The sequence below is a fragment of the Ornithorhynchus anatinus genome, chromosome 2 (genome assembly GCF_004115215.2).
Source record: "Ornithorhynchus anatinus isolate Pmale09 chromosome 2, mOrnAna1.pri.v4, whole genome shotgun sequence".
Lineage (NCBI taxonomy): Eukaryota > Metazoa > Chordata > Mammalia > Monotremata > Ornithorhynchidae > Ornithorhynchus > Ornithorhynchus anatinus.
In genome coordinates, this window is record NC_041729.1 from 26,977,554 (window position 1) to 27,004,971 (window position 27,418).

Below are 27,418 nucleotides of genomic sequence, written 5' to 3' on the forward strand. Positions count from 1 at the left end.
TCTATCTACCCCCATGCTTAGTACAGTGCTTGGCGCAAAGTAAAGCCTTTAACCAAACCCACAATTATTCCGATTACTGTTAATAAATAGCACTGTTATTATTATTGGTATTATAATTATCAGGGGCAAATGGAATTCTCTTTGGGCCGCCGAAGTGAATTCATCATTCGTATCTTGATATGAAACTTCCACAAAAATCTTCCACGTCTCATTTATCGTTCTCATTTATTCTGTCAAGACATTTACGTGGTGTCCAGTTCCGACTCCGACTCGGCCAGTTCTTTCTCAGTAGAGCGCGTGCGCTGATACGCGTTTTCTCTGGAGCATAACCCGACTTCATATCATATAAGTATAGTTGGAAAGCTGACCTTTGGATTTTGACAGTGTGTCCACAGTTATTTCCTCAAAATTATTACTAATAGCTTAAGATCAGTTTCAGCAAGCGCTGATCTTCCTTCCAAAAAGACATGACATTTTTTTAGATGCAGAAGTCAAGTGCGAAAACTCCCCTCCGTATTTGAACACCATGCCTCACTGTCGCCGCGTTAGACCTAAACGTTTAGGTCACCGGCCTCTCCTCTGAGCAAGGGCCTGGAAGTCAGAAGCCTGTGGGTTCTAATCCCGGCTCCGCCATTCGTCTGCTGTGTGAGCTGGGGCAAGTCGCTTCACTTCTCTGGGCCTCGGTTACCTCAACTCTAAAATGTGAAGCCCCATGTGGGACAGGGACCGTGTCCGACCTGATTAGCCCCTATCTACCCCGGCGCCAAGTAAAGCCTTTAACCAAAACCACAATTATTCTGATTATTATTAATAAATAGCACTATTATTATTGCATCTCTCTGCATGAGTTTTGCCCCTAAAGTGACCCGCTGTCCCAGTTTTTGCATCGGCAAAATTCCCGATGCAGGGACAGTCCTAAAGCTCAAAAGTCTTTTTTCTTAATAGTATTTGTTAAGCACTTACTCTATGCCAGGCACTGTTCTAAGCGCTGGGGTAGATATAAGGTAATCAGTTTGGACGCAGTCCGTGTCCCACTTGGGGCTCACGGTCGTAATCCCCATTTTACAGATGAGGTGGATGAGGCCCAGAGAAGTGAAGTGACTTGCCCAGGGTCACACAGCAGATAAATGGCAGATCCGGGACTCGAACCCAAGTCCTCCCGACTCCCGGGCCCGTGCTCTAGCCACCAGGCCGCGCTGCCGCCATCCGCTGCGGGTCTGTTTTCCCTAACCGGAGAGTTTACTGGGAGCTCTTTAACTCGGAAAAGGAATATGGTGCGTCTCTGCTGATGGGAGGGGTCAAAGACAGAGCCCGGGCCTGGGAGTCGGGACCTGGGTTCTAATCCCGGCTCTGCCACTTGTCTGCTGTGTGACCTTGGGTGGATCACTTAACTTCTCTGCACCTCAGTTCCCCCCTCTGGAAAATGGGGATTAAGACTGTGAGCCCTATGTGGTCCAACCCGATTATTTTGAATCTACCTCAGCTCTTAGAAGAGTGCCTGGCACACCGTAAACGCTTAACGAAGACCATCGTTATGCCTGTTTTCTCGGGGAGGGGAGCTGCAGGTCCGTGCCAGCGCCCGTCAGGGCTGCGGCCACCGGTTGAGACCGAACGGGGTCGGGGAGAGGAGGACGGGGTCAGGATGGGTAGCTAAGCAGCGTAGCCTAGCGGATAGAACACGGGCCTGGGAGTCAGAAGGACCCGGGTTCTAATCCCAGCTCTGCCACTTGTCTGCAGTGTGACCCTGGGCAAGTCACTTCGCTTCTCTGGACCTCCGTTCCCTCATCTGTAAAATGGGGATGAAGACCGTGAGCCCCAGGTGGGACAGGGACTGTGTCCAACCTGACCACTTTGTATCTTCCCCAGCTCTTAGAACAGTACCTGGCACGTTGGTAGCGTTTACCCAATACCCTTTAAAAGAAAATAGAATTGGTGGAGGAAGCAGATCTGGGCCACCGTGCCCACCGCCGCGACCACCCCCACAACGATGACCACCGCCCTGACCACCATGACAACCACCTCCACCCACATGACCATGACCACCCCGACCTCCACCGCCGCAGCCCCGTAAGGGCGGTGACCGGGGAGGGTCCCGCCGTCCAAGGGAGGGGGTTTGGCGTGTCAGGACTGGGGGTGGGGTGGGGGAAGAACAGGGCCCTGCCTACTGAGGGGAGGGGGCCGGCGAGGGGCTTCTCTGCCGGGATCCCGCCTCCCCGACTCAAGTCCCCGCCCTCGGCAGCCTCGGCACCCACCGGGATCTGCTTGCTGGAATCACGCCGTCGATGGGATGTCTGGGACGGAGAGGAAAGGAGGGCCGAGTCAGGGAAGGCCTCTTGGAGGAGATCGTGCCTTCGATAAGGCTTTGAGGATGGGGGAGAGTCACCGTTGGATACGGAGAGGGGAGGGCATTCCAGGCCAGAGGTAGGAGTGGGTGAGAGGTTGACGGCGAGATAGACGAGATGGGGGTACAGCGAGAAGGGCGGAGAGAAGCGGTGGCCGGGTTGTAGTAGGAGATCCTGGGAAGAGACGGGTTGTTTCCCGGCACCCGTTGGGGGAATGACCTGGGACGGGATGGACGGGGTGGGGGTGAATGAGGGAATTTGTGCCGATGCATATTCTGGTCCAGATTTTTTTTAAAATGGTATTTGTTAAGCACCTACTATGGGCCAGGCACTGTTCTAACTGCCGGGGCAGTTACAAGCTAATCAGGTTGGACACAGTCCATGTCCCACATGGGACTCACGGTCTTAATCCCCATTTTGCAGACGAGGGAACCGAGGCACAGAGAAGTTAAATGACTCGCCCAAGGTCACGCAGCAGACAGGTGGGAGAGCCGGGACTCGAACCCGGGTCCTTCTGACTCCCAGGCCCGTGCCCTGCCCACCGGGCCACGCTGCTTCTTGCTTCCAGATCTCTCGCGGGCTCCGTTCGGACCGTTTCCCCCAGGGACAGCAAGACCAGGGGCCGGGGAGAAGACTCAGTTTGGGAACTCCCACCCCTTGTTTTCTAACAGAAGTGTGACTTCCTAGTTCACAGCATGGTCGAAGACATCCTCCGGACCGTTGGACCGTTTCCCCCAGGGACGGACCGTTTCCCCCAGGGACAGCAAGACCAGGGGCCGGGGAGAAGACTCAGTTTGGGAACTCCCACCCCTTGTTTTCTAGCAGAAGTGTGACTTCCTAGTTCACAGCACGGTCAAACACATCCTCCTGCTCGCCCGGGGGCTGCCAGGGGGCTGCCAGAGGGGCTGCCAGGGGGCTGCCAGAGGGCCGACGACCGTATGTGGTACTTTTTTTAAATTCACTTCTGCAATAGGAAGCCAATGATAGGTGAGAAATTCTAAAAAAATTCATGAATATTCAAATATTCATGGTCTGAAGAATTGGGGAAAACTCATCGCTTGACTGGGCCCGCTCCCTTTTAAGAGCGGACTAGCCTGGCTGGGTCCGAGACCGGGGGGACGAGAAAAGGACAGTTCCACCAGCGCACCCTTCCCTTCTTTCCTCCCTCCCCTCCCGTCGCCTCCCGCCCCCACACGCCATCTTCCATTCCCCCACTCACTCCCTTAGTCACAAACACTCCCTCAGCTCTCTCCACCCACACGCTCTCTCGGCCCCTTCTCACACGCGCTCCCCCCCGCCCGCCCTCTCTCAGCCGTCACCGTGCACACATGCACTCAGCCACCTCCACTCACTCTCAGCCCCTTGCGACACACACGTGCGCACACATTCAACCACTTCCACCCATGTTCTCTCACCCACACATCGTCTCCGCTACCAGCATCCACCCAGACCCCTTAATCCCCTCAGCCACCACCACACCAGCACGCATCAGCCACCCCTTCCACGTTCTCTCAGTCTTTTCTCTCTCTCTCTCTCTCGTGCACACACTCAGCTACAGACGTGGCTATCAACAGACACACAGACAGTCAGCTGTCACAAGCGCACACGCTCTCTCTCAGCTAGCTCCACACACACCGGCAACAAATCACCACCGAAGCCGGCACACAAAGCCACAGAAGGTAAATAGATGAGCATCTGGGTGGGAGGGAGGAGTTGGCTTAGCTAGGAAGCGGGAGGTTGTGCTGCTATGGCAGCAGCAAGTAGCAAGTAGGCCAAGCCATCGCCTCCCTCTTTTCCCCACCCCCCACCTCGGAGCCAGGCTGCCTCGGTACTGAGGGCGGGGGGCCGGGGCAGGAGGCCTTGGCGGGAGCCCAGAGGGAGGGTAGGAAGGGCGAGCCGGGTCTTCATGCCGCCCTCCCCGGAGAGCAAGGTCGCCTCCGTGACGACAGGCAGCGGAAGAAAGGCGACGTGGCAGATCGAAGTGTGAAAGTGGAGCCTCCGGGGGAGGGGTTTAAAGATGGAAGAGGGAGGAAAAACAGGCAGGGCAGGGGGAAGGTGCGAAGGAGAGTGGAAAAGGGACGAGGGGACGGAGGGGAGACGGAGGGGCGGGGGAATAGGGAGATTAACTCCCTCGTCTGTGGCCACCACCGGGACTGTCACCCTCTGTCCTCCATCCACTCCCGACGGCTCACGCCGCCTGGGCCCGCCGGTCTGCCGGGGCCTGACCTCTGTCGGGTGGCTGCGGATGGTAGGCGGATGGCTGTGGATAGTGAGCGGGTGTCTGCGGACGGCGGGTGACCGAGGATGGTGGGTGTCTGCGGATGGCGGGTTGGTAGCTGCCGACGGTGTTTGGCAGAGAGCACCGCCGGCAGCTGGCCCTCCCAGGCCTCCGATAGCGCAGCTGGAAAACGTGTTTCCGACCATGCCAGAACCCCTCCCTCGTGCCCACGGAGACCCGTGAAGCAATAGTGCCACTGCCACTTAGGGGTTCCCCCTCCCCGCCATCCCACCGAAAGAGAGGCGGCGGGGACGGGATGGGGGGGTCTTCAACCTACGGCGAAACATCCGGTCCTGGGAAGCCGGTGGGGCGGAGGAGGGAATCCAGTCACCAGGCCCCTCCGCGGGCGGCCTCCTCTCCGCCGGTCCCAGGCCTCCCTGGCCCAGGCGCCATGCCCACCCGCCTGGCCGCCCTGTACCGACTGGCGTTTACCTCCCAGGCTGGCAAACTCATTCGTTTTCAAAGATCTGACCGAAAACAATAAATCCCTTGCCCGTGGATTTTCATTCGCCCCACCCTCAACCCCACAGCACTTACGTACGTCACCACAATTTATTCATTTATTCGGTCACATTCATGTCTGTCTTCCCCTCTAGGCTGTGAGCTCGTGGTGGGCAGGGGACGTGCCTGCCAACTCTGTTACGTCGTACCCTACCAAACCCTTAGTACAGTCCTCTGCATAAGATTGTTTTTCAGGTATTTGCTAGGCGCTTAATATGTGCCAAGACACTATACTGATCGGGTTGGACGCAGTCTCTACCCACATGGGGCTCACAGTCTTCAACTCCATTTTACAGCTGAGGGAACGGAAGCATAGAGAAGTGAAGTGACTTGCCCAAGGTCATCCAGCAAACAGGTGGTGGATCTGGGATTAGAAGCCAGATCCTCTGTCTCCCAAGCCTGTGCTCTATCCACTAGACCGTGCTGCTTCTTGAGTATTGCTTAAGTAAGTGCTTAATAAATACGATTAGTTGATTGATTGATTTCTTGAAAAATTATCTGTGCGTCAGCTGGGTCCCACCCATCCAAAGCCTGGGAAGAAAAACAGGTGGTGTTCTTCCCCCTTCCCCTCCCCACAGCACTTGTGCATATTTGTATATATTATTTATTACGCTATTTATTTTGTTAATGACGTGTATATATCTATGATTCTGTTTCTCTGGATGATATTGATGCCAGGCTACTTGTTTCGTTTCGTTGACTGTCTCCCCCGTTTAGACTGTGAGCCCGTTGTTGGGCCGGGATGGTCTCCATCTGTTGCCCAATTGTACTTTCCAAGCGCTTAGTACAGTGCTCTGCACATAGTAAGCACTCAATAAATACGACTGAATGAATGAATAAATGAATGAATGAATGAAAGGGGGTGAGAACCTAGCCATTTTACATAATAATGAGTGGTATTTTTTAAGCCCTTACTATGTACCAAGCACCATTCTAAACACTGGGGTAGATACAAGGTTCTCAGGGTGGACACGGTCCCTGTCCCACGTGGGGCTCACAGTCTTAATCCTCATTTTACAGATGAGGTAACTGAGGCACAGAGAAGTGACTTGCCCAAGGTCACACAGCTGACAAGTGGCAGAGCCGGGATTAGAACTCAGGTCCTCTTGGCTCCCAGGCCCGGGCTCTAGCCACTCGGCCACACGCCAGTACTATATTTCTCAGGGTTCTGCTGCTCCCAGTTGTCAGATCCAGAGAAGCAGCGTGGCTCAATGGAGAGAGCCCTGGCTGGGGAGTCAGAGGTCATGGGTTCAAATCCCTGCTCAGCCACTTGGCAGCTGTGTGATTTTGGGCAAGTCACTTCACTTCTCTGGGCCTCAGTTGCCCCATCTGTAAAATGGGCATTAAGACTGTGAGCCCCATGTGGGACAACCTGATCACCTTTTATCCTTCCTAGCATTAGAACAGTGCTTGGCACAGAGTAAGGGCTTAACAAATGCCATCATATTTATTATTATTATTGTTGCTGGGATCCTGAGAAGCTCTTGGGAATATCTGGTGGACTGCAACGTATTAAAGACTCAATGTGTGGAGAGCACTGTAGTAAGTAATAATAATAATGTTGGTATCTGTTAAGCACTTACTATGTGCAGAGCACTGTTCTAAGCGCTGGGGTAGATACAGGGTAATCAGGTTGCCCCACGTGAGGCTCACAGTTAATCCCCATTTTACAGATGAGGGAACTGAGGCACTGGAAAAGGGTATACAGGTGGGAATTAGACACGGACCCTGACCCTCCTGGCGCTCACCATCGCTGAATACCCGCAAAGCTGAAGTAAGCAGACTTTTTTGTTTTTTTGGATTCTCCAGAAAAGAACCGTGTTCTCCTGCAAAAGCCGGAGGCGAAATGGAGGGGACTGTTTGCGATTAAGAAATCAGGGCTCCCGCCCGACCCCCAACCGAGGACGACCTGGACCAGCCACCTGGGAGAAGGTACCCCCCCGGCCCTGCCTTGCCATCGCCCGGCAGTGGGTTCGGTTGGTCTCTGTGAGTTTGATAAGCCCGTTTTGTGAATTCCATCAAGGGGCCATCGATGAGTAAACCTGTAAACCTCACGGGGGTCTGTCCCCGCTTTGTTTTCAGTGAGGGGCAGGGATGGTGGAGGCCGTGGGGACCTCGAGAGGCCGGTGCGCAGAGGTGTGTGAGAGGCTTCCGGGCAGGAGGCCCCAAAAGGCCTTTCCTGGGGCCCGACCCCCCAGTCTCTCATCCTGGGCTTTGGGAGGCTCAATTTCCAGCCTCCACAGCTTCGGCCCATCAATCCATCCATCAGTCAACCGGTGGTATTTATCAAGCGCGGGAGCTGCCCGCAGAGCACTGGTTGCCTGGAGCTTGAAGCCTTGGGCGGGATTTGAAAGAATGCATGGGAAGATGGGTGGTGGGGGGAGGGAGGGAGGGAGGGAGGGAGGGAGGAGGGGAAAAAATATTCAGAAATGGCCCATTTTAAAGGGTAAACACCGATTCCTAATATGTGCAGAGCTAAGCTAGTGAAACCAGATGGGGCCATTTGAAAAGGATGGGACCCTGAAGCCTTCACCCTCCAACTCTCCCCCCAGGGAGAGGACCCTGCTGGGGCACTATCCACCTACTCTGTTGGATTGTATTCGTTCATTCAGTGGTATTTATTGAGCGCTTCCCGTGTGCAAAGCACCGTACTTGGGGGAGTACGATATAACAAAAACAGACACATTCCTGCCCACGACAACCTCACGGTCTAGAGCTCCCCCAAGGGCTCCTCTCTCCAGCGCACAGTACGGCGCTCTGCACACAGTAGGCGTCGAGAAATACCACCGGTTGATTCGGGTGGGATCAGGCAGTGGGGCCAAACTTCTGGGGACTGGTCCAGTCTGAGCCCGGCCCAGTGTGGGGGCCCAAGATCCGGCCCGATGGCCACCCTCCCGTTGGCCGGGCCGACTGAGCGCGGAGGAGGAAGGAGAGGAGAAGGAAGAGAGGGAGGGGAAGGAGGTGGGGGCCGAGAAGAACTCAGCACTCACGCGTGTGGGCTCAGCGATATTCTGTTACTCATCTGGAGGAAAAAAATTAAATTCATAACACTATTGTAAACGATTACGTGTATATGCGCGCGCGCAAAGGCGTGCCTGGGATTTAGCTACGGAGCAGCATAAATGTCTAGCTGCGGGTGGAGAGGGGTTGGTGGGGGGGGTCTTCATCTGCCTTCCGCCCACTTCTCCTTTCGCGGGGGGCTCCGAGAGCCTCCGTGGCCCCGGAAAACTGTTCAGAGCCAGATTCGGCCCAGAACAGCCTGACTCGGGGCCAGGCTGGTTCGGCCCTGCAAGCGCGTCTCTTTCGCATTTATTTTAATCTCGCCGGAAGGGTCATTCCGTCTGTAGTATTCACTGAATGCCCGCTGGGTGCAGAGCACTGGACTAAACGCTTGGGAGAGTACGGTAGAGTTAGATCCCTGCCCTAGAGGAGTAATAATAATAATAATATTCATTCATTCAGTCATATTTATTGAGCGCTTACTGTGTGCAGAGCGTTGTATTAAGCGCTTGGGAGAGTACAAGCAGCGTAGCTTAGTGGAAAGAGCATGGGCTTTGGAGTCCGAGGTCATGAGTTCGAATCCCAGCTCTGCCACTTGTCAACTGTGTGACTGTGGGCAAGTCACTTAACTTCTCTGTGCCTCAGTTACCTCCTCTGTAAAATGGGGATTAAGACTGTGAGCCCCACGTGGGACAACCTGATTCCCCTGTGTCTACCCCAGCGCTTAGAACAGTGCTCTGCACGTAGTAAGCGCTTAACAAATACTAACGTTATTATTATTATCACAACAATAAACGGACAGTAGTGGTGTTTGTTAAGCGCTTACTATGTGCCAAGCACTGTCCTGGGGTGGATACAAGCTTATCGGGTTCTACGAGGGGCCCACAGTCTAAATAATGATAATAATGCTGGTATTTGTTAAACGCTTACTACGTGCAAAGCACTGTTCTAAGCGCTGGGGCATACAAGGTGATCAGGTTGTCCCACGTGGGGCTCACAGTCTTCATCCCCATTTTCCAGATGAGGGAACTGAGGCCCAGAGAAGTGAAATGACTTGCCCAAAGTCACCCAGCTGACGAGTGGCAACGCCGGGATTCGAACCCCTGACCTCTGACTCCCAAGCCCGGGCTCTTTCCACTGAGCCACGCTGCTTCTCTAAGTAGGAGGGAGAACAGCTATTGAATCCCCATTTTGCAGATGAGGGAACTGAGGTAGAGAGAAGTGACTTCCCCAAGGACACCCAGCCGGGAAGTGGTGGAGCCGGGATTAGAACCCAGATCCTCTGACTCTCAGGACCCCGAAGCCACCTGGCTTCCCCGTTGACGGTCTAGTCCGGGAGAGAGATAGCGATCACTGATCAGTGGCATTTAATGAGCACTTAATGTAGGAGTACAGTGCTCTGCACCCAGGAGGTGCTCAGTAAATGCGAATGAATGAATATGCAGAGCACTGTATTAGGTGCTCGAGAGGGGCTAATAGATATGATAACTACCCTTAAGGAGCCTACAATCTCTTAGGGGAGACAGACGTGAAAATAAATGACAGCTAGAGGTAGCAGGAACATAAGGGAAAGCTCCCTTAAACCCTTAAAGTCTCCTTTGGCCAGGAGTTTCTGAAGAACAGGGACAGGAACCGTGTTTAATTCCCACCTTCGTATTTTCTCCCTGCTTAATACAGTGCTCTGGACACGTAGAGCGCTTAATAATTATAATGATGGTATCTGTTAAGCGCTTACTATGTGCAGAGCACTGTTCTAAGCGCTGGGGGAGGGACAGGGTCATCAGGTGGTCCCACGTGAGGCTCACAGCCCATTTTACAGATGAGGGAACTGAGGCACCGAGAAGTGAAGTGACTCGCCCACGGTCACCCAGCTGACAAGTGACAGAGCCGGGATTCGAACCCATGACCTCTGACTCCCAAGCCCGGGCTCTTTCCACTGAGCCACGCGGCTTCTCACGCTGCTCAATCAATCCGTCTCGAGCCCAAGAGACAAGGCTGGAACAGCCTGAGAAGCAGCACGGCCCAGTGGCTAGAGCACAGGCCTGGGTGTCAGGAGGACCTGGGTTCGAATCCCGGCTCCTCCACGCGTCCGCTCTGTGACCTTGGGCAAGTCACTTCACGTCCCTGTACCTCATCTGGAAAATGGGGACTCAGGCCGTGAGCCCCATGCCGGGCAGGGACTGCGTCCAACCTGATGATCTCGCGTTTGCCCCGGCGCTTAGAACAGTGCCCGGCCCGCAGGAAACAAATACCATAAAAGCGAACGGATCCAGAAAGAGCCACAGAGGTTGAGGGGGAGAAATCCCGGCGAGAGCCCCGCCGCTCTCGACCCGGGGACCCCAGGTCCAGATGCCATCGTGGCTCAGTGGAAAGAGCCCGGGCTTCGGAGTCCGAGGTCATGGGTTCGACTCCCGGCTCGGCCACTTGTCCGCTGTGTGACTGTGGGCGAGTCACTTAACTTCCCCGGGCCTCAGTTACCTCATCTGTAAAATGGGGATTAACTGTGAGCCTCACGTGGGACGACCTGCTGACCCTGTATCTCCCCCAGCGCTTAGAACGGTGCCCTGCACATAGTAAGCGCTTAATAATGTTGGTGTTTGTTACGCGCTTACTATGTGCCGAGCACTGTTCTAAGCGCTGGGGTAGACACAGGGGAATCAGGTCGTCCCACGTGGGGCTCACAGTCTTAATCCCCATTTTACAGATGAGGTAACTGAGGCACAGAGAAGTTAAGCTTAACAAATACCAACATTATTATTATTATTATTATTATTATGCCATCATCTGGATGGGCAAGTTGGCAACCCCTCCCGCTGTCACCGTGGCCCCCGCCCTGAGCCTGTGAGACCCCCCACCCCGGCCGCCGGCCGGCTCAGGAGGGACGGGGGCCGCCCCCGCGGGGCCCCAGCTCAGGTTCCTTCCCTGAATTCATCCTCCATTCGGTCATTTAAATAAATAAACAAACGGTGGTATCTGGTAAGCGCTCACTATGTGCAAAGCACTGTTCTAAGCGCTGGGGGGATACAAGGTGATCAGGTGGTCCCCCGTGGCGCCTCCCAGTTTTAATCCCCATTTTCCAGATGAGGGAACTGAGGCCCAGAGAAGTGAAGTGACTTGCCCAGGGTCACCCAGCTGGCAGTTGGCAGAGCCGGGATTAGAACTCATGACCTCTGACTCCCAAGCCCGGGTTCTTCCCACCGAGCCACGCTGCTTCTCACTTTCATTCATTCGTTCCTTCAGTCGTATTTATCGAGCGCTTACCGTGTGCCGGGCACCGTACGAAGCGCTTGGACGGTACGGTTCGGCAACAGATGGAGACGATCCTACCCAACGACGGGCTCACAGTCCAGAAGGAGGGAGAGAGGCAACAAAACAATACAAACTTACTGTGCGCAAAGCACTGTACTAAGCACTTGGGAGTGTACAATAAACACATTTCCTGCGGTGAGGTTACAGTCTAGAGGGGGAGATAGATATCAATATAAATGAATAAATTACAAATATGTCCATAAGTGCCGTGGGGCTGAATTGAGAAGTACCATCGCCTAATGGTCAGAGCACGGGCCTGAGGGTTAGAGAACCTGGGTTCGAATCCCGGCTCCACGTTTTCATTAATGGTATCCGTTAAGCACTTGCTATGTGTCAAACACTGGGCTCGGCAATGGGGCGGAGAACAGCTGATTAGGTCGGACTCAGTCTCTGTCCCGCGTGGGGTTCGTGGTCTAAGTAGGAGCACGCTTGTCTGCTGGGTGACCTTGGACAATTCACTTAACTTCTCTGTGCCTCAGTTACTTCATCTGTAAAGTGGGGATTAAGACCGTGACCCCCATATGGGACAGGGACTGTGTCCTACGTGTTTATCCCGAATCGTGGGTTCTGATCGCGGCTCCGCCACCTGTCTGCTGTGTGACTTTGGGCAGGTCACATCACTTCTCTGGGCCTCAGTTACCTCGTCTGGAAAACGAGGATTGAGACGGTGAGCCCCACCTGAGGACAGGGACCGTGTCCAACTGGATTAGCTCGTAATAACAACAATAATAATAATGTCGGTATTTGTTAAGCGCTTACTATGTGCAGAGCACCGTTCTAAGCGCTGGGGAGATGCAAGGTAATCAGGTTGTCCCACGTAGGGCTCACAGTCTTCATCTCCATTTTACAGATGAGGTAATTGAGGCCCAGAGAAGTGAGGTGACTTGCCCAAAGTCACACAGTTGACAAGTGGCGGAGCCAGATTAGAACCCAAGACCTCCGACTCCCCAGCCCTGGCTCTTTCCACTGAGCCACGCTGCTTCTCTTAATAATGTCGGTATTTGTTAAGCGCTTACTATGTGCAGAGCACTGTTCTAAGCGCTAATGTAGACACAGGGGAATCAGGTTGTCCCACGTGGGGCTCACAGTCTTCATCCCCATTTTAGAGATGAGGTCACTGAGGCACAGAGAAGTTAAGTGACTTGCCCACAGTCACACAGCCGACAAGTGGCAGAGCTGGGATTTGAACTCATGACCTCTGCCTCCAAAGCCCGTGCTTTCTCCACTGAGCCACGCTGCTTCTCTTACCCACCCCAGTGCTTAATATAGTGCCTGGCCCATAGTAAGCACTTAATCTATACTATTATTAGTGGAAAGAGCCCGGGCTTGGGAGTCAGAGGTCATGGGTTCAAATCCAGGCTCCGCCACTTGTCTGCTGTGTGACTTCGGGCAAGTCACCTCACTTCTCTGGGCCTCAGTGCCCTCATCTGTAAATTGGGGACGAAGGCTGGGAGCTCCACGTGGGACAACCCGATGACCCTGTATCTCTCCCAGCGCTTAGAGCGGTGCTGTGCACATAGTAAGCGCTTAACAAATGCCAACATTATTATCATTATTAGGTAGTAAGTGCTTAGAAAATACCATTAAAAAGAAGAAAATCTGGTGACGGTGTCCGTCCCTGGGCGGCTCTGGGCGGTTCTACCCTCCTCTGTTGGTCGTGGAGACCTCTAGTGGGGGTGGTGGGTACTATCCTGCCAGGCTCCCCCAGGCGGTCGGGGTGGCCCTCGAACTCGGGACCCGGCCCGGAAGGACCAGCGGGGACTACTACGGTACGGCACAGGGGATCTCACGCTGGCCTGGGAGTCGGAAGGTCGTGGGTTCCGCCACTTGTCAGCCGGGTGACGGTGGGCAAGTCGCTTCACTTCTCTGGGCCTCAGTTCCCTCATCTCTAAAACGGGCCTGAAGACCGTGAGCCCCACGTGGGACCACCTGATGACCCCGGATCTCCCCCAGCGCTCAGAACGGGGCCCGGCACTTAGTGAGCGCTTATCAAATACCGACGTTATTGGTATCATTATTCTGATTCCGGTTCCGCCACTCGTCTGCTCTGCGACCTTGGGCAGGTCACTTCGCTTCCCCGGGCCTCGGTTCCCTCGTCTGGAAAATGGGGATCGAGACCGCGAGTCCCACGTGGGACGGGGACTGTGTCCAACCGGCTTCGCTTGTATCCACCCCAGCGCGTGGTCCGGCGCCTGCCGCGCAGTAGGCGCCTCACAAGTACCCTTCGCTCATTCATTCAGTGGTATCTGTTGAGCGCTTACTATGTGCGGAGCACTGTTCTAAGCGCTTGGAAGGTACATGATTATTATTCTTTTATTATGGATGCAGGCTCGAAGAGCCAATTCCCCACTGCGTGAGATGTGAGAGTTGGCAATGGGTGCACAAAAACGACTCCGGGATCTCCTTTCCCGCTGCCGGTCGGTGGTATTCATTGCGGCTTACCGGGTGCGAGGCACCGTACTAAACGCTTGGGGAAGCCCGGTACGACAGAGTTGGTAGACGCCAATCCCGCCCCCGGCGAGCCTAGACGTTACGGGAAAGGTCTCACGGTGAACGGCGAGCTCGGCATGGATCGTCGCGGGTGAGGCAGACGGCTCCGGAACAGACATTTATAATAATGTTGGTATCTGTTAAGCACTTACTATGTGCAGAGCACTGTTCTAAGCGCTGGGGGAGATACAGGCGGCAGCGTGGCTCAGTGACTCAGTGGAAAGAGCCCGGGCTTGGGAGTCAGAGGACCTGAGTTCGAATCCCGGCTCTGCAACTTGTCAGCTGGGTGACTGTGGGCGAGTCACTTCACTTCTCCGTGCCTCAGTTCCCTCGTCTGTAAGATGGGGATTAACTGTGAGCCTCACGTGGGACGACCTGATCGCCCTGTATCTACCCCAGCGCTTAGAACAGTGCTCCGCGCATAGTAAGCGCTTAACAAATACCAACATTATTATTATTATTATTATTATTATAACAGGGTCATCAGGTTGGCCCACGTGAGGCTCACGGTCTTCATCCCCATTTGACAGATGGGGGAACTGAGGCCCAGAGAAGTGAAGCGACTCGCCCACAGTCACACAGCTGACAAGTGGCAGAGTTGGGATTCGAACCCAAGCCCGGGCTCTTTCCACTGAACCACACTGCTTCTAATAATAATAGCTTATTTATTAATAAACATTAATAGCTTCCCTAGAGTCAAATGAGGTTCCATCCTTCTCGTCCTTTAGAACTCTTCAAAATTCACACTCTCAGAGGATCCCTGTTGATGCCCCAAGAGGCAATAGGAGCGGATTCAGGACTAATGGAGCAACCGATCTGTAGGGTTCATTGAGCGCTTTAACTCTGTGTAGAGCACGGTATCAAACACGCGGGAGAAGAAGGCCGTTAAGACCCACAAGAGGCCATTCCGCTCCCTCCCTCTGCCTTAAGGCCGAGCTGGGGACAGTCCCGGAGACTTCCTACTTGAAACCACGGCCGCGTCGTCACCTCGTCTCTCCGGAGAGCCCCTCCGCGGGCCTGCTCCTCTCCCTACCCATCCTATCCCTCCTGGACGGAGTCCGCCCGACTCCCCGTCCGAGGTTCGGACGAATTCACGGAGGAGCGGTCAGTCGGCTGACACTGGATGGGTAGCGGGAAAAGTCGGAGTTATCACATGGCACGGCCCTAGTGCCCTAGGGAGAGGAGAGCCCGGGCGCTGGGGACGGGCTGGGGACCGAGGACGTCCATCACTTGATTCTACGGAACAGTGCTTCGCACATAGTAAGCGCTTAACAAATGCCGTCATCGTCGAATACCTTGTTGTCAGTTTCAGAGCCAGAGTAGTGGGCTAGGTGGGCCCCTGGTGAGCATCCTGCTTACGTTCCAGGGTGCGCGGATGCTCAGAGAGGAGGTTGTACACCTTCCCCTTTCTCCCAGAGGGCAAAAAGATGTAGGGAAATGAGAGAAGCATCAGCCCGAGCAGGAGTGAAGCTACTCGAAATCTAGATAGGCCAGAGCGGTTACGCAAACGCGCGCTCGTGTAGGTAGCCCCCTTTCCTTCTTTCTCCTAGCTGTAATTCACTCTAATGCCTTTCTCCCCGACTAGACTGTAAACTTCTTGAAGGCGGGGATCGAATCTACGAATTCTGTTGTATCCCCCTCAGCCCCCAAGCACTAGTCCAGGCAGTATAGTACAGTAGATGCTCAGTCAGTCAGTAAATCAACGGTTTGTATTTATTGAGCACGTAAAATGCTGGCATTTGTCAAGCGCTTACTATGTGCAAAGCACTGTCCTAAGCGCTGGAGAGGATACAAGGTGATCAGGTTGTCCCACGTGGGGCTCACAGTCTTCATCCCCATTTGACAGAGGAGGTCACTGAGGCGCAGAGAAGTGAAGGGACTCGCCCGAAGTCACACAGCTGACAAGCGGCTGGGCCGGGATTCGAACCCACGACCTCTGACTCCCAAGCCCGGGCTCTTTCCACTGAGCCAGGCTGCATGTAGAGAGGCCTGTCTAAGAAATGGGGAGAGGGCAATAAAGTAGGTAGACAAGCTCTCTGCTCTCAGAGCGTTTACAGTCTAGAGGGAGAGGCATCATTATTATTATTATTATATTTATTAAGCACTTACTAGGTGCCAAGCACTGTAGCAAGGGGTAGATACGAGATCATCAGCGTGGACCCGGTCCCACGTGGGGCTCACGGTCTAAATAGAATAGATCGAGGGTACCAAGGCCCAGAGAAGTGAAGTGACTCGCCCAAGGTCACACGGCAGACAAGGGGTGGAGCCGGGATCAGAACCCAGGTTCTCTGACTCCCGGGCCCGGGCTCTTCCTCTTAGGCCGTGCCCGCATATCGTCAGAGAGAGCGGGGAGCAGCTCATTCGTTCGTTCGAGCGTACCGATCAAGCGCTCACCGTGCGCAGAACACCGTACCGAGCGCTCGGGAGAGTACAGTCCAGTGAAGGGTGACGATCCCTGCCAGGACACGTCCGTAAGCGCCGTGCGGGGGGGGGGAACGTCAATATGCTCGCAGGGTGGGAATGGTTCGGTGCACAGGCGACGCCGAGAGCGGGAGAAGAGATACGATCGATGGACTGACGGATGGACCGATCGGTCGACTGCGGTCCTTACGCCGATCGATGCAGATGGAAATCCCGTTTGGACCGTGAGCCTCCCGAGGGCCCGGAAACCGAGTGTAATCTGATGAATGCCCCCGGAGTTTAGAACGGCGTTTGACACGTACTGAGCGCTCGGACGGTGCCATAATTCCTATTACTGCGATGGGAAAGGCAACCAAGCGGGACGGAGGTACGGGACTATAAACGGGGTAAGGAGCGGGAAGCCGGGGAACGGGACCGTGGTTCATCTGGACGTGAAACGAGCGACAGGCACGTCGTCCTCGGAATGAGCTGCGAATTCACCGGAAAAAATCCAAAAATCAGCCACTCAGACATTTTGAAACGGGGCCGCCGGTCGGAGGCTCCCGGATGGCGGAGCGGGGAGGGGACGGAGAGGATGGGAGGGAAAGGAGGGGGCTGCCGGCCCCCCACCGCCCCCTCGGCCCACCGTCACCGTCACCGTCGCGACCTCGGGCCGCCTCCCGGGCGGGAGCGGGTCCCGGGGGGCCGGGGGACCGGTCGAACCCCGGGCGGGGCAGGCGGGAGGCTCTCCGTTGGCCGGGCGGGCGGCCGTCCGGCCGCCCGTCCGGCCGGGGCTCAGAGGGAGGACCAAAGGGGAAGGGGGGGAGGAGGAGGAGGAGGAGGAGGATGGGGGGGCGGGGGGTCCCCCTTTAAGAGCCACGCCTCCTGTCCGCCCCAAGGGGCGCGGCCGTTCTTAAAGAGGCCTCCCGAGCTGCTGCTTCTCATTCATTGTCTTGACAGGAGCATCCTTCGCCAGGCGGTTTCTCCGTGGCTTCGGCTCCGTCGTCCTCCTCCTCCTCTTCCTCCTCGTCCTCGTCCTCCTCCCGAGCCGCGGGGTCCTCCCTGGCTCTCTCTCTGCAGCAGGTGAGGTTGGGGGACCGGGGGTCGGGCAGGGGGCCGCAGAGGCCGGCGGGAGTGTGGGGGCGGGGGGAGGGCGCCTCGCCCTTCCACCCCCCACCTGTGGGTGTGGGGGCGTGGGGGCGTCGGGGGGGAGAGGGGAATGGCCTTCCCGAACCGGGTGGAGGCGGGGGGAGCCCACCGGCCCCCGGAAGGGTCCGCCGCGAAGGATGGTCTGGGGGGGGTCAGGGATAGCGGGGAGAGGCCAGCGCGGGAGACGCGAAGTTGGTCCCGCCGTGGGGCGGCGGGCGCGAGGGGCAGGGCCCCGAGGAGGCCGGGGGACCCGGCCCAGACCCGAACCCCGAAGCGGAGGCACCCCTGGGCGGGGGCGGGGGTGACGGGGCAGCCGAGCGAGGGGGTGCGCGGGGAGCGGCCGCCTTGGGCTCGGAGACAGGAAAAGGTTCTAGAGAAAAACAAGAAAAGTCGAAGTTCCCCTTTCCGTGGTTTCCGGGCCCCGGTACCTGGGGTGGGGGAGGGCGGGCGGGGTGCCAGGCTCCGCTCCTCCCCACCGGCCCGCCGGGCCGCAGCCCCCCCGGGTCCCCGCTCCCCTGTCCCCAACCCAGACCGGGTGACGGGACCGCTCGTGCCGGCCGCCGGGCCCGGGGCCGGGGGTCGGCGTCTCGCGTCGCCGCTCTCCCCCGAGCCGCCCGGCCCCGGCTCCCCCGGTTCTCCCGACGCCCGGGTCGGGGGACGCCCGGGTTCGGATCCGGGTCCCCCCCGTCCCCGTGCCTCCCCTCCCCCTCCGGGACTCGGTCGGCTGACGCAGAGCGGGCGAGCGTGAGAAAGCGGGGGCGAGAGCGGCACAGAAGATTCACACCGGTTCCTCGCTTCCCCCCTCCGACAGCTTCTCGCCCAGGGCGGCGGCAGCGGGAAGAACGGGGTGCAGATGGAGAGGGGGGGATGGACGGGGAATGAACAGCAGGGCTGGGTGTGCCCAACTCCATCCGGGATTCGGGGCAGGGGCGGCCGCGGAGAGGGCGGAGAGCAGGGGGCCGTGAGCATCTCGGAGTTCCTAACCCTTCAGACCTCCCTCAGGCCTCCGCCGCCCCCAGACTCTTGCATCCGTGCCCCGTTGGGTGGGTGCCGCCGTCCGGGCCCGTAGGGCATCAGGTGGCGGCGACTGGACGAAATCAGACGGCGAGGCCTAGGACCCAACCGGGCGGTGGGCCCTGCCGGACACTTCCGAACCCCTCTTCCGTCTCTTTCCTTTGTGTCGCTTTCTCGTGGGGCCACGCGGGCGTGAGGGGGGCCTCCGGCCGCGGGCCGAAGGGTGCGCTCGCCGAGCCTTCGATGCCGAGCGGCGGTACGGGGTGGGGAGCCGAGAGGCCGGGGGACCTGGGTGGGCCCCAGCGGCCTCCAAGGGGAGAGGGCTCCCCTCCTCCCCCCTGGCGACGGTCTCCTGGGGCCCGCCGGGTCGGTCGGGGGTGGGGGTGGGGGGCCCGCCCCGATCCCGGTCCTCCCCGTGTGTCCCCCCAGGATGAGCAGGCAGGTGGTGCGCAGCAGCAAGTTCCGCCACGTGTTCGGCCAGCAGGCCAAGGCCGACCAGTGCTACGAGGACGTGCGGGTGTCCCAGACCACCTGGGACAGCGGCTTCTGCGCCGTCAATCCCAAGTTCGTGGCGCTGATCTGCGAGGCCAGCGGCGGGGGCGCCTTCCTGGTGCTGCCCTTGGCCAAGGTGAGGCTCTTGGCCGTTGGGGAGTGGCGGGGGGGCCGGGGAGACGTGCCGAACGCCGGGTGGACGCCGAGGGACGGCCGGTCGCGGGACCCCTACCCCGGCGGCCCCCCGCCCCGGCTATCGTCCGGGGACCCCGCCCTGCCCGGGAGCGGCGGGGCCGGCCCTCGGCCCCGGGGCCGCACCCTCGGGGACCCGGTCCCGGACTCCCCCGACCCCGCCGCCCCCTCCCTCATCACCGCAGCGCTCGACTGGGAGCCCGGGCGGCGGCGGCGGCCGGGGGAAGGGGACGCCGGGGCGCTTCTTCCGGGACGGGGGAACGAGGCCAACGGCGCCGAGAGCGGCGGGCTCCTCCGAGCCGACGAGGCCCGGGCCGGTGGGCCCGTCGGGAGTGGAGGCGACCCGAGCGACGGGGGAGGGGCCGGAGGCTCCCCCTCCCGCCGCCTCACCCCGGGGGGTCGGGGGGGGCAGAACCCGGGCGGGGTTTCGGGAGTCCTCCCCCCGCCCTGGGCCCTTCTGCGGTTCACTGAGTCTTCTGGGGTAGCGGGGAAGGAGGGGTGGGAAAGAGGCCGATTCCGGGGAGGGGGTGGGAGTCGCAGGGCGGGGGGCAGGGGTAAGAGGGCTCCTTCGGCGCAACGCCGTTACCTTAAAAGGCCGTTGCGGCCGGGCAGGCAGAAGAGGAAGTGGCTTTGGGTGCTGGGAGTGCAACTCCCCCAGCCTCCCACCCCCAGGCCCACCCCACCCCGCACACACAGGAAGCCCTGCTTGGTCTGCTCTTGCCTCCGCCGTCGCCACCGCTGTTCCGGAAGGGCCCCGTTTCCAAACCTCTGCACCGTGGGGGAAGCGCAGAAAACCAGAAAAACAAAACGCCACCTCCCCCTAGGATCCCGCTCCCCCTCCAGACCCGTCTCTCTGACTTCGGAGACGCTCCCCGCCGGTAACTGCATCTCTCCGCTCACCTAGGCACGGCCTAGAGGAGAGGACAAGGGCCCGGGAGCCGGAAGGCCCTCGGTCCCAGTCCCGGCGGCGCCAGTTGCTTGCTTGTGTGATACCGGGCGAGTCGCTTCACTTCTCGCCGCCTCGGTTTCCTCAACTGAAAAACGGGGACACCTGGTCTCCCCTCTACTCCGACTGTGAGCCCCTCGCGGGACGGGGACTGTGTCCGACCTAATTAACCTGGACCTATCCCACCGCCTAGCACGGGTGTTTGACGCGTCGTGAGTGCTTAAATATCTAAAAAAACCACCTCCCAGGTGCCTTGGTTTCCCCCCCTTCGGCCCCACCGTGCGGGCCTTCCCCTCCTTCCCCACCGCCCCCACCTCCCCAGACGCTGAGCGGGGGATCGCTGAGATCTCGGGGACCTCCGAGGGTTACAGAAAGAGCCCTCCCGCTTTCCAGCTCTTGGGCGCCGGCGACCCCAGGGCGAGCCTGGGGCTCCGCAGGTGGAGGCGGGCCCGTTTCCCCGCGCCCTCCGCCGGACTGGGGAGAGCTGGGCGAGGTGTGGGCCGGCTGGACGCAGCGAGTGGCAGCGGGAGGGAAAGGCCGGTTTGGGTCTGGGGTCCGGACATCTCCTTCCTTCACCTAGCAGGTGCCGCACGCTTCCTGCCGCCTCCCCGCTTCCTGCCTCTCCGGAGGAGCGGCCGGCCGACGGCCTTATATGGCCAAGTCTCCGTCGTGGGCCCCGCGGGTCCCCGCACTCTACCTCCCGGCTCCTCTCCCGGGGTGCCTTGCCCCGCTCTGGCCTCTGCCCTTCCTCCAGCACCCACGGGGCAGGGGAGGGGGCGAGCGGGCGGGTGGATCACAATTACTGAAGCGCTTACTAGGGGCCAGGCGCCGTACTCGGCACCGGGGTGATGGTGATGATAATTATGGTACTGTTAAGCCCTTACTATGTGCCAAGCGCCGTTCTAAGCGCCGAGGTGGGTACAAGTTAACCGTCAGGTCGGACCCGGTCCCCGCCCACCCGGGCTCACACGCTCAACCCCCCGTTTTTTCCAGACGAGGGTGATGAGGCCCAGAGAAGTTCATTCATTCAATAGTATTTATTGAGCGCTTACTATGTGCAGAGCACTGTACTAAGCGCTTGGGATGAACAAGTCGGCAACAGATAGAGACGGTCCCTGCCGTTTGACGGGCTTACGGTCTAATCGGGGGAGACGGACAGACGAGAACAATGGCACTAAACAGCGTCAAGGGGAAGAACATCTCATAAAAACGATGGCAACTAAATAGAATCGAGGCGATGTACAATTCATTAACAAAATAAATAGGGTAACGAAAATATATACAGTCGAGCGGACGGGTACGGTGCTGTGGGGATGGGAAGGGAGAGGTGGAGGAGCAGAGGGAAAAGGGGAAAATGAGGCTTTAGCTGCGGAGAGGTAAAGGGGGGATGGCAGAGGGAGTAGAGGGGGAAGAGGAGCTCAGTCTGGGAAGGCCTCTTGGAGGAGGTGATTTTTAAGTAAGGTTTTGAAGAGGGAAAGAGAATCAGTTTGGCGGAGGTGAGGAGGGAGGGCGTTCCGGGACCGCGGGAGGACGTGACCCGGGGGTCGACGGCGGGATGGGCGAGACCGAGGGACGGCGAGGAGGTGGGCGGCAGAGGAGCGGAGCGTGCGGGGTGGGCGGGAGAAAGAGAGAAGGGAGGAGAGGTAGGAAGGGGCAAGGTGACGGAGAGCCTCGAAGCCTAGAGTGAGGAGTTTCTGTTTGGAGCGGAGGTCGATAGGCAACCACTGGAGTTGTTTAAGAAGGGGAGTGACATGCCCAGATCGTTTCTGCAGGAAGATCTGCGGAGCCGGGCACCGGAGTGAAGAATAGACCGGAGCGGGGCGAGAGAGGAGGAAGGGAGGTCAGAGAGAAGGCTGACACAGTAGTCTAGCCGGGATATAACGAGAGCCCGTAATAGTAAGGTAGCCATCTGGGTGGAGAGGAAAGGGCGGATCTTGGCGATATCGTAGAGGTGAAACCGGCAGGTCTCGGTAACGGATAGGATGTGTGGGGTGAACGAGAGGGACGAGTCAAGGATGACACCGAGGTCGCGGGCCTGCGGGACGGGAAGGATGGTCGTGCCATCCACGGTGATGGAGAAGTCTGGGAGCGGACCGGGCTTGGGAGGGAAGATGAGGAGCTCAGTCTTGCTCATGTTGAGAAGTGAAGTGACTCGCCCGAGGTCACGCAGCGGACAAGCGGTGGAGCCGGGATTAGAACCCATGACCTTCTGACCCCCGGGCCCGGGCTCTATCCACGACCCCGAGATGGGCGGGGGGTTCACAGTCTAAGTAGGAGGGAGAACGGGTATCGAATCCCCATTTTACAGTGAGGCGCCTGAGACGCAGAGAGGCGAAGGTCACGCGGCCGACAAGTGGCAGAGCTGGGGTGAGAACCCAGGTCCTCTGACTCCCGGGCCCAAGGTCTTTCCACCGCGCCACACCGCTTCTCGGCTGGACGGGTGAAGGACGAGCGGCTCGGACTAAAGGCCGGAGCGGTCCCGACCTCCGACCCCCGTCCCCTCTGTCTCCACAGACCGGTCGGGTGGACAAGAACGTCCCCACGGTGTGTGGCCACACGGCTCCCGTGCTGGACATCGCCTGGTGCCCCCACAATGACCACGTCATCGCCAGCGGCTCCGAGGACTGTACCGTCATGGTGAGGGGCGGGGGGACGGGGGACGGGACGGGACCCGGCCCCGGGGGCCGAGGGAGAGGAGCCGGAGAGGAGGGTGGGAGGAGGACAGGTCCTGAAGGAGGGGAGGACGGGAGAGGGACCGGGGCCCGGAGGAAGCGAGGCTGCAGGGTGGGAGGTCGGGGAGGGACCCGAGAAGGCGGTGCCGCGGTGAGAGAGAGGCGGGGGACGGAGGGGAGCCCCGGGAGAGACTGACGTCCCCCCGTCGGCCCAGGTGTGGGAGATCCCCGACGGGGGCCTGACCCTGCCGCTCCGGGAGCCCGTGGTCACTCTGGAGGGACACACCAAGCGGGTGGGCGTCGTGGTCTGGCACCCGACTGCCCAGAACGTGCTGCTCAGCGCAGGTACCGGGGCCCGGGGGGTCCGTGAGGGCGAGGGGCCCGGGGTGGGGTGGGTGGCTTCTCGGGGCCGGCGGGGTCCGAGGGGCTGCCTGACCCGGCCCGCCCCCCCGCCTCCCCAGGCTGCGACAACGTGGTGCTCGTGTGGGACGTGGGGACGGGGGCGGCGGTGCTGACCCTGGGGCCGGACATGCACCCCGACACCATCTACAGCGCCGACTGGAGCCGGGACGGCGCCCTGCTCTGCACCTCCTGCCGGGACAAGAAGGTCCGGGTGATCGACCCGCGCAAGGGCACCGTCGTCATCGTGAGTCGCCCTGCCAGATTCCGCCCCGGGCCGGGAGCGGGGGACGGGACGCAGAAGGGAGCGGACCCCCGGGGTCCCGGGGAGAGCTAGGCCCAGGCCTGGGGCTTACCGTCTAAAGTGGGGGGCCCGTTTAACCGCCAATCCCTGGGTATCCCGGCAGCCCTAATCAGAGGCGGCCCTGGCTGGAACTCCCTCGATGCCCAGGACCCCCGGGGCTTTCTTTCCCTTACGGTCGGGGGCGGGGGGACCCCACCCCACCCCGCCCCCAGGGCAAAGGTGCCTGGGACCTCTGAGGTCGAGGAGGAGCCAGGACACCCGTCCCGTATCACTGACTTCCGCCCGTTCTCCGCTCCTCCGGAGAGAGGCCTCGGCCCGGAGGGTCGGGCGGGAGAGGAGCCCGGCCCTCAGTCCCCTCGGCCTCACGGGCCTCTGGAGTCGGAGGCCCGGGCCTCTCCAGCCTCCTCTCGCGCCTCACCCCCAAGGACGGGGAGGAGCCAACCTGGAAACTTTGCACGTCCAACAAGCCGTCTTCCCGCCCGGTTGGGGACGGGGGTCGGGGAGCGGCTCGGGACGATCCCGGGAGGCAGCTCGCCCACTCCGTCCGTCCGCCTCCCTCCGTCCGAGCCAGCCCAGAGCTGCCCGGAGTGGCACGACGGGCCCGATCCCGTCCCTCCCCGCCTTCCGGCTTTAATCCGGATAAAACCCTCCCCCCGGGGGTGGTTCCGAGTCTCTTTCCTCCGGGCCCCGAAATCCAACCGGGGCCGGGGTTTGGCCATTCACAGCCCCGGCACCTCGGGGCTGGGCCGTTCACGGGGCCGGTCTGGAACGTGGCGCCGCTGCCCGACGAGCCCCGGCACCTCATTCGTGCACAGTTAAAGCCCTGCTAGAAGCCCCGGGGACTCCCGCCCCTCCATCGCTCTTCCCGGAGCCCCTCGATCCCTCGGCCCTTCTCTGGGCTCCCGGGCCCGGCCGGGCCGGGGTGCGGTGAGGAGGGGTACGTCCCGGCTGTGAGGGGGTCTGAGCTGACACCCCTCCCTCCCCCTCCCCTCCCCCGCTCCTTAGGAGAAGGAACGCCCTCACGAGGGGACGCGGCCGGTCCGAGCGGTGTTCGTGACGGAGGGCAAGATCCTGACCACGGGATTCAGCCGCATGAGTGAGAGGCAGGTGGCTCTCTGGGACACGGTGAGTCTGAGGGGAGCAAAGAGTCGGGGGTAACAGGGAGACCCCAACCCAGGGAGAGGCCCTCGGAGGCCTGGGGAAAAGCAGGAAGAGGAGAAGTATCCCTGCGGATGTGGCCGGGAGGGGCAGATAAGGATTAGCCTGAGGATCGTTATTACTGCTTCTCGCAAGAATAATAACGAATATCATTAATGAGGATTAGAATAAGAATACCGATAAGGATTAGACGCCAGGAAGAACTTCCCAGCTGAGACACGAGCTAATCCGTCAGTCGATCGTATTTATCGAGCGCTGACTGCGTGCAGAGCGCTGTACTGAGCGCTTGGGAGAGGACAGTATGATGGAGTCGGGAGACACGTTCCCCGTCCGCAATGAGGTTGCAAGTCGAGAGGAACGGAGGAGCCAGAGGAACAAGTGAGTGGGGGCCAAGAAAGGAAGGGGAAGAGGGACGGGAGGAGAGGATTCTGCAGGCTCACAATCTCCTCCACGGTCGCTTAGATGGCGAGCCCTTGGTCAGGTCTAACGCTTGCCGCTCTGACCCCAGCGCTTAGCACAGCGCTTCAGCCATGTCGTCAGCCCTGAAGAAACCCCCGACCTGTCCCGGGGCGGTGGGGCTGGGATCGGCGGGCTCGGAGAGGCCCCCCCCCCCCCCCCCCCCGGCCTCCTCGCGCCCCTTGGGACCGGCTCCCTCTCCCAGCCTCTCGGGGCCGGAGGGGGCCCGGCCGGGGTCGGGGCCGGCGGGGAGGAAGGGAGCGGGGGCCGGCCCCCACGCCGGCCTCCAACCTGCCCGACCGGCCTTCCGGTCCCCACAGAAGAAGCTGGACGAGCCGCTGTCGCTGCAGGAGCTGGACACGAGCAGCGGGGTCCTGCTGCCCTTCTTCGACCCCGACACCAACGTCGTCTACCTCTGTGGCAAGGTCGGCCGGCGGAGCCCGGAGCTGGGGCTGAGGGGAGGGGACGCCGGGCCGGGCCGGGGGAGGAAGAGGGGCGCGGGGAGCGGGAAATGGGCGCGGAGGAAGAGGGTGGGGAGGGAGGGGGTTTCTGGGGGCTGACGTCTCCTCCCCCTCGCCCCCGCAGGGGGACAGCTCGATCCGGTACTTCGAGATCACGGACGAGGCCCCGTTCCTACACTTCCTGTCCATGTTCAGCTCCAAGGAGTCCCAGCGGGGGATGGGCTACATGCCCAAGCGCGGGCTGGAAGTCAACAAGTGCGAAATCGCCAGGTGACTGCCGACGCCCCTGAGATACGGGTCGACCGACCCCCTCCCCCACGGCGGGCGGCACGGAACGACCAACCCCGGGACCCGGGCCCCTCCGCCCTGTTCTTCCTGCCCCCCCTAGCGACGCTCACCCGGGCTCCCGCCCTTCCCCGCTTCTCCCCCTTGGCCTCCTCAGATTCTACAAACTGCACGAGCGGAAGTGTGAGCCCATCGCCATGACGGTGCCCAGGAAGGTGAGACTCCCCGTTCCGGGGGCCCGGCGGCCTCCGGACGCCTCCTCCGGCCTTCCTCCCCCGCGATCCGCCCCTCGTCCGGCTCTCCGCGGGGCCCGAGCCCACCCTGCCTGACCCCGCATCTCCATTCATTCGTTCGAGCGTATCTACTGAGCGCTTACCGTGCGCGGAGGACCGTACCGAGCGGTCGGGAGATTTCAGTACGGCGATCAACAGACACGTTCCCTGCCCGCAACCAGCTCAGTCTGGAGGAAGAGGCAGGGGAGGCCAGGGTCCCTCACGCCCAGGGGTCCCCTCGTGCGGCTGGGTTGACGGGCCCACGTCCCCGGCCACGGATCCCCCCGGGGGTCGGCCGCGCGGCGGGGTCGGGGGTCCGTAGCGGCCCCCTCCGCGGCTCGGTGGGGCTCCGCTCGGAGCTCGGGGCCACGGGCGGCGCGCCGAGAGCCGCCCCCGTTGACCTGGGCATCCGCCGCCGCGCCCCCGTCACCCCTCCCCCCTCTCTCCCCTCCTCCAGTCGGACCTGTTCCAAGAGGACCTGTACCCTCCCACGGCCGGGCCCGACCCGGCCCTGACGGCCGAAGAGTGGCTGGGGGGCAAGGACGCGGGCCCGCTCCTGGTGTCGCTGAAGGACGGCTACGTGCCCCCCAAGAGCCGGGAGCTGAGGGTCAACCGGGGGCTGGAGACCGGGCGCAAGCGGGGGACCCCGGACGCCGGCGCCGGCACCGGCACGGTGAGAGACGCCGGGGGTCCGGGCCCCGCGGGACCGGCGGGGAGGGGGGCGGGCGGGAGACCGGGTCCCGGGGGGAGGGGCCGGGGGAGGGGGGGGTGCGGACCACTGAGGGCTGTCGCCCCGGCTCTAGGAAGCGGTGTCCCGGCTGGAGGAAGAGGTGCGCCAGTTGAGGACCACGGTGCAGGAGCACCAGAGACGCCTGGATGAGCTGGAGCAGAAAATCGGAGAGAAATAGAGAGCGAGAAGAGGGCAGAGCGTGGGGGGGGCAGAGTGGAGGGTTTTACTAGACCCTTCCGGATCCTGCTGAACAAACCGCCCTCAGCCGAGATCTACCCAGCGGGGAACGACGGTCCCCGAGCCCCTCCAGCCCTCCCATTTCACAGCCAGGACAGGAAGAGAGTTGTGAAGGGGCTAGGAAGACAAATTATAACTGATTTATTTTCTGATATCTCTGAGACTCTGGCTACTGTTTGCACCCCCCCCCCTTCCCGCCTCGCCCCCGGGTTCCCCCAGTTCTCAGCCCCCCCAGGCAGCCGTCTCTTTAGAGAGGGAGAGAGACTGACCCCGTGAACCGCCTGTTCAGTCTCTGGCCCCGCTAGGGAGCCATGTGACGCTCGGGGGACGG

General features: G+C 60.1%; 1 protein-coding gene across 3 annotated transcripts; it reads left to right on the forward strand.

Moving 5' to 3' along the window:
• The first annotated feature begins 3,696 nt into the window (after nt 1–3,696).
• Nucleotides 3,697–27,243, forward strand: CORO1A (coronin 1A). 3 transcript variants are annotated; one of them, XM_029057746.2, is made up of 13 exons: nt 3,697–4,021; nt 6,931–7,053; nt 17,281–17,403; nt 18,913–19,111; nt 22,628–22,750; nt 23,001–23,130; nt 23,247–23,431; nt 24,494–24,613; nt 25,423–25,527; nt 25,688–25,833; nt 26,006–26,063; nt 26,578–26,793; nt 26,924–27,243. In XM_029057746.2, exons 4-13 carry the CDS (start codon nt 18,914–18,916, stop codon nt 27,026–27,028), a joined length of 1,386 nt encoding a protein of 461 aa, XP_028913579.1. In that variant the 5' UTR covers nt 3,697–4,021; nt 6,931–7,053; nt 17,281–17,403; nt 18,913; the 3' UTR covers nt 27,029–27,243. The 3 variants fall into 3 exon arrangements, with proteins under 3 accessions (XP_028913579.1, XP_028913578.1, XP_028913581.1); XM_029057745.2 differs by lacking the exons at nt 3,697–4,021; nt 6,931–7,053 and adding an exon at nt 16,248–16,708; XM_029057748.2 differs by lacking the exons at nt 3,697–4,021; nt 6,931–7,053; nt 17,281–17,403 and adding an exon at nt 18,173–18,316.
• The last annotated feature ends 175 nt before the right edge of the window (nt 27,244–27,418 follow it).

Coding starts and splice junctions, on each gene's coding strand:
- CORO1A (XM_029057746.2), top strand. CDS start 18,914: ATGAGCAGGCAGGTGGTGCGCAGCAGCAAGTTCCGCCACGTGTTCGGC. Junction 23,131..23,246: donor GAACGTGCTGCTCAGCGCAG/GTACCGGGGCCC, acceptor CCGCCTCCCCAG/GCTGCGACAACGTGGTGCTC. Junction 25,528..25,687: donor TCGTCTACCTCTGTGGCAAG/GTCGGCCGGCGG, acceptor TCGCCCCCGCAG/GGGGACAGCTCGATCCGGTA.